Here is a 6,846-nt window from a genome sequence, read left to right as displayed (position 1 = left end):
GTAACCATTCCCAAATGTGAAGGAAAAAATCGGATTAAGAAAACTCAGACTTACGAACGACATTTGATAGCTCCTTGAGGGTGAAATCCAAAGAAAAATAGCCTGAGGTAGGGGTTCCATTAACATCGTAAACCTTATTCCTGTTTTTGAAAACAACTGAAATGTCTGTAGAGTTTTCGAGCTTGACATCTGGCACACAAATCCCGGTACCATCCTTCGTCAATTGCACATCACACCATAAGATCACATTGGGCAAACTAACCTGCTGTGCAAAAGCATAGGCAACTGAACTGGAATCAGGAAATAGCCCCGAAAACCCACCACGTGCAATGACCAAAGGCGGCTTACCTACAGATTAAGCATAATTATATCGGTTAGCTCACAGAACATGTGGTCAAATACAATCACAAACGGACTTTCTAACATTTCCTGATCAAAGGAGTCTAAATTCAGGAAATGTTTTAGAAAACAATTGCAAATGCACTCTCATCTCAGCATCATTTTCATTCTTTTCTGTTTCTGAAATCAGAAAGTTGGTCAATTTCTTCTACTTCCATGTAGGACCTAACAGAACCACAGTTGAAAGTTATCATAAACCAGCCAACAAAACTATTGCTTACACGGTGAGATTATTAATGAAAATTTACAGCAATTAAAAATACACGATTTTCTTTTTCTTTCTTTGTTCTTTTTCTTTTTCTTGCGGAAGATGGATCTAGCTATTCCGCATCAAATATTTCAAAATCAAGATTTTTCACGTATTAGGAAATTCCTCGCTTTAGTTAATACAAATCATCTAAGTTTAACTCTGAGTTTTCAATTTCATTGCAAAAAGGACCAAAAAAAAAAAAAAAAGCTTCACGTTCTTTTTTCCTTTTATTTTCCACAGTTCTCTCAGCCACCAGCCAACCAAACAGAAAATAAGAGAGAAAATCCTCCATTTGGCTGCTAAGATAAATGTAAAAATAAATAAATAAATAAATAAGAGAACTAGACGAGATTTTGAGATCAAAATGAAGCTCAATAACTAAAAACATAAGGATACAAAATTTCAATTTGCTTCACTTTCTCGGAAACCAGACGGAAAATAAGCGAGCAGAAAATCAAAATAAAAAACCAAGTATAAAATTCAAAAAGGAAAAGTACAGAGAAAGAGAAAGTAAGAGAGTTTGAGCGGAACACAAACCACTAAGTGTAGGCCAGAGACTGGTCTTGTTAGATCCCTGAGCCGAGACCAGAGCTACTACTACTGAGTGTAGCAGAAGAAGAAAGAGCGCCCCACCGCGTGAGTTACACATTGCTGGAAAAGCTCGCCGGCAACTCATCGAAACTCGGTAATCTCCGGCGATGAGGTTTTATCGGAAAATGTGTCAGATTCACTTCGCTTAGAGAGAGAGAGAGAGAGAGAGAACTTGTGAGCTCTGAAGCTTTTCAGGCTGGACTCTCTGGATTTACATTTATATAATATATATAAACCCTTTTTTTTACATTATTTTTTTATTTGTCCGATTAGTGTCAAGCACTCTTATAATTACGCGTACGTATACTGTTTTGACTCGGACAGAACTTTAAATTTTAATCAATAATTTTTTTTATAAAAAAAAAAAAAACGTATTTATTTGGATTTTTGAAACAGGCGGCTCGAGCCTGCCTGAGGAGCCGAGCGGTTTCTGATGTGAGACTTTGTCAACGACAGTCTTTGGACATTCGTAATTATTTAGGGATTAATGATTCGGAGAGGGAGCCTCCATGTGTTTACCATTGAGTTTTTTTTTTTTTTTTTAATATTACGCTTTCATAACATAATAAACAGATTTTAACGTAACACTAAACTAAGAAGTCGACGCCTTAACAATAAACTCAATCGTAAAAGATAGTACAAATGAAAAAGTAAAATCAAAATAACCGAACTGACAATAAACACATAAATAATCCCAAAAAACCATAAACTATTGAACCATAAATGATAGAGTTCTTTGATCATTCGTTGCTTTGGACATTTTTTTATTTTTTTGAAATTTAAAAAAAAAAACCAAAAAAGTAAAAATTAGACGGGCAAAATAATTGGCCTTTATAACATTTCCTTTTTATTTATTTTGTGTGGTTAATATTTTTATTTCGAAAAGAAAAAAAATAAATTAACAAATGAAGCTGGACTGCGGAAGTCGACAGGTGTCAACGTCTTGGTGGAGTTCACCCAACAACGCGGAGACGGAATCAGTCAATGTTGCAAGTCCTAGCTCGAGCCTGGAACCCAAGCCGGCCTGTGGAGGGGTTCACCGTTCACCAATTTGGCGAACCTCTGATTGGATGACAGCTAGAGAGGCCCCACAACGTGGCCATCAACAATCTGGCAGAGGCCAACGTGGCGTCCCATGATTTGGCTACCAAGGGTATGATGTCACCAAAACGCGCAAAACGATTACGTTCAGTGTTGGACCGTAGGAACCCCACCGCCACATAAAACCAATTAATTTTGGGGGCATAGACTATGAAATTTTGGAGTCAATGTGTAACAACAAATTTGTAAACGGGTTTAGCTTTCAAAAGTAGCTTTCTATTCAGCATCCTCTGCCTTTTGCAACTTCGGCGAACGTTATATTAGAGAATTATTATGTATATAAAATATAAATATCTTTGATGTCACAATCATTTTAGAACAATGTTTTTATATTTTCGTGCATTTAGGGTGCATATTAAGGCATGATTTGAATTTTGCAATAAAAATCTTCATGCTTAATTAATGTAAATTACATTGATTTTTATTGAAGTCTTATTAGGGTTGGGACAGGTTATAAGCCTATAGCTTAGCTATACTTGAGAGAGCGTATGTAATTTTCACCGTCTAGATCACTATTGTGCAATTTCCAACGAATATGTACTACTATAATTACGTTCAGATAAAATAGTTATAGTTAAATTCATTCGCTTGCCTTTTTGTTTAACAAAAAAGAAAAAAATATAATTTAGCTCTCTAATGTTCAAAAAGTGATAAAATAGCCCTTAAACTACCAAAAAGTTACATTTTGACCACTATGTTAGTCAACACCGTCAAATAGGATGAAAAATGCAAAATAGTGCCTTTTTTTTAGGTTAAGTTACTAAAATGCAATTTAAAAAAAAAAAAAATCAATTAAAAAAATGCAACCCCAAAAACGATGTAGTTTTGAAAAAAGAAAAAGAAAAAGGTGGTTTAGGGTTGGCTCACTGACCACCCCCATGGTTTTGGGAGGTATTTTTTAAATTGATTTTTTTTTTTTCAAAATGGTATTTTAGTAACTTAATATTGTCAAAACAACGTAGTATTGAATTTTTCATCTTATTTGAAGGTAATGACTAACGAAGTGACCAAATTGCAACTAGTTGCTAGTTTGGGGGCTACTTTATCATTTTTTAAACATTAGGAGGCTAAAATGAAAATGGATGATAGTTTGAAGGGTTAAATTATATTTTTTCAAAAAAAAAAAAAAAAAAAAGTAATTAATAGTCCACATGGCACATGCCAGTCATTTACAAAGTCATAACAACTTCAAATTTACTCATATATCATAACAAGAAATCAGTTTAAGTTTTTATAACAAATAGTGATTTTTCATGATATTAAAGTTAAGTTTTGAGTTTGAAGCTTGCCTATATCATTTACTCATATTTTAATTAAAGGACAAAGTTTTTTGAGGAATTTCCTTCGACCTAGTATAAATAATTACGTGTTTTCAGATCTTATATCTAAGAAAGCAATATCCAAATATTAATTAAATAATTATATAAATTATTTATTATTAATTTAAAATTTTAAAATAATTGATCACATAAACGAACTATCATTTATGTGAGCATATACTTTTCAAATGAGCTTAAGAGAAAATGGAATCTAAAATGCTTTCTTTTTTCTCATTTTAATGAAAAATAAATAAATTACAAACACAGACACACACAAACATCAATTTCTGTCACCGAAGCAGCAAGGAAAGACAGAAAAATAACTTTCGCAGCGCAAGTGGGTGGGAGGAGGGACCAACTGCCGGGGAAAAGAGTACTCTTTTGATGTGCATTGAATAGAAAGCAAGAAGGCTAACAGGATTAGTCTCTCTCCGACCCATAAACTATGAGGTCTGTAAATTAAAAAGAAAGGGAGATTTAGAGGATATCCTCTTTCCGAAACTTTATATTTTCCTTTCATAAAAAATAACTTTCCATGTGTGGAAAAAGGTACGGGGTACAGATTCTTTAGCTTAAAGTTGAAGAAAGCAATGTGAATCATTCACGTTTATCCTTAAAGCTAATTTTGGAGTCCAAAAGTTCTTAATGATTAGCTGATTGGGTTTTTTTTTTTTTGAAAAATAAAAAAGTAAGGTTATTTATGTAATTTTGAGATCAAATTGATATATTACAATTTTCTGTAGTTTGAAAACAAACATTGATTCAATTAAAAATTATAAATTGCATAGTAATTAGAGCGTTTGTGTACTTTTTCATAGTATTTAACAAGAACATGAAACTTTGTTTCGGCAAAGCCAATACGATTATTTACGGGTTTTTTTTATTTTATATGTCCGCATAAGGGGATGAAACGAAAGAAGAAGATTTGAACTAGAAATCTTTATTTTATAAGGTGTGGTCCTCAACCGATTAAACTATTCATTTGAAACAACTACTGAAGGTAGTTATGAAGTAAATGGTTCTAATTTCCACATGAATTTAGTTGGATTTACTATAACTATAGTCGTTAATTATCGGTACACATTGAAGAAAAAAAAAAACCATCATCAGTCCATATAGTAGCATTCATTTGCAATAAATTCTATGAAATTTAAAAAATGACTTAAAACTTTATTTTGCATGTATAAGTGACAAATAAGGAGAATGTTAGACTAGATGAATATTATCTTCTCAAAAAATAAAAAATAAAAAATAATAATTCTTATTTCTCTTATTTGATTTTTAAAAAATAATATTCACCTTAAAAAAAAAAAAGGCTTATCATTTCTCGGCAAATAACTCACTGCAGTAAACTTTTATTTGAAATTCTAACGGTAGAACCAATAACAACAAGACACGTGTCATGTTTAGTAAAAAAAGTGCAATTATACTCTTACCTACCTAATCAATATTATAAATTAAACGATTATAAAAAGTGGGACGCCGTAGTCAGACTGTGGAGACAAAACCGAGAGGACTGTCTGTTTCTCTATTACTGATTCAAACAATCTCAGATCACAGACTAATTAATAATAATAATAATAATAATAAAAGGGCAGGAAGTTTCTCCAGAAAAATAAAGCCATATGGCAGCACATGGGGAGGAAAAAGGACGGAGGGCTCTGATTGGACAACGTCAGCTAAATCGTCGGATTAGATCTTATTAAAAAAAGTTGCAGGAGCTCACGTTGGAGGTGGTGTTGATTGATGGAACGCACTCAAAGCCGCGTTTGAGGGCCAGGGAAGAATTCTTCAAAGGAAAGAGATGTTACGTTACATTTGGGGAAGACTAGGGGGATTTTTGTGTGCTAATGGCAACTCTTCTTTATTCAAAGTTTCAAACATACCAAACATTCAAATGAATCTCAAACAATTATTCTCCTAAGCAATGGCCTACAAATGTTTTATGATGATTAGAGTTCGTGACCATGTAATGTTTAGGGTAACCCGCAAAGAAGAACGAAGGTCAAATACGAAGTATTTTGCTGGGTTTTGGTGGGATCATTATGATACTTAAATTAGTGTTAATTAAAGAAAACTACAAGTTTAAGAAATTGCTGAGAAAGAGTATTTGGTTAGAATTATGTATACCGTGTGAGTGAGCTCTTTTCCTTTTCGTTATGGAGTGTTTTTTCATACTAAGTTGGTTATGGAGAGGTTCATAGGATAACTTATTTGATTATGTCTTTCACTCTGTTATGTAAATGTCCATTAGCTCCCACGAATAAATGAGTGTTAAAAATTAGTGAGATAGGTCTTGATACCATACACATAATGTCTTTCTAGTGTTTGTGCGCTCGTCCATTTAGATATGGCGGGTTTTAGTTAATCCATAAGACTAATTGAGAATGAGCTTGTTGGGACTAACTTTGGGTCCAAAAAAAAAAAAAAATCCATTTCTTAGGGGCTATTCTTGAATCGGAGGAGTTGATAGAAAGCCTGCAACAATATTCTCGTTATTATTTTTTAAAGCTTCTAAAAGTAGTTTCACTTCATTTTCTTACCATGCATGTATATTTGTTTTATCTTATTTTAAATGTTTATTTTTCAAAAATGAAAACATAAGAGATATTATACTCCTTCGTTCTCATATTATTTTTCTTGATTTAAACTCAAATTATAAAAAAAAAAAAAAAAAAAAAACTATATAGGCTTTTCAAATAAAGTATAATGACTTTTTATTTTTATTTTTTAAAGTAGATAATTATATTTTGGGATGTTAAAAAGCAGAATAAAAAATAAACAATAGAGGAGGACGAAGGAATAGTCCATTGTAGATCTTATCATTGAGCTTCGAAGATGAGCATATACTGTGGACCAAGCCCATTGATACTTTCTACTTTCCCACCATCAAATTTAGATAAAGAAAGCAAAGTTGCAAAAGGAATTAAAGGCGATTTTAAAAAATGTGATTTAAAAATACAGTTAAACGTTTGAAAAAATTGTAATTTGACCTTTAAAATTTTAATTTAGAGTTTAAAATCATGCATTTAAAAAAAAAAAAAAAGAAAAAAAAAACCATTTCTGACTGCGATTTGAAAATGCTGATTTTTTGTAATTTTTTAAAAACGCAATTTCAAATTATCTATTTTTAAAAATTTGGTTTAAAATCACAATACCAAACACAACCTAAAGACATTGATATTC

At 32.0% G+C, this 6,846-nt stretch overlaps 1 protein-coding gene across 1 annotated transcript; it reads right to left on the bottom strand.

Moving 5' to 3' along the window:
- Nucleotides 1-34: 34 nt before the first annotated feature.
- On the bottom strand, nt 35-1,451 carry LOC132174580 (glycerophosphodiester phosphodiesterase GDPDL3-like). The gene is made up of 2 exons (XM_059586214.1): nt 1,187-1,451; nt 35-348 (listed from the first exon to the last, which is right to left on the bottom strand). Exons 1-2 carry the CDS (start codon nt 1,323-1,325, stop codon nt 35-37), a joined length of 453 nt encoding a protein of 150 aa, XP_059442197.1. The 5' UTR covers nt 1,326-1,451.
- Nucleotides 1,452-6,846: the final 5,395 nt, after the last annotated feature.

Source organism: Corylus avellana, chromosome ca3, assembly GCF_901000735.1.
Source record: "Corylus avellana chromosome ca3, CavTom2PMs-1.0".
NCBI lineage: Eukaryota > Viridiplantae > Streptophyta > Magnoliopsida > Fagales > Betulaceae > Corylus > Corylus avellana.
This window is presented reverse-complemented; position numbering and strand designations above follow the sequence as displayed.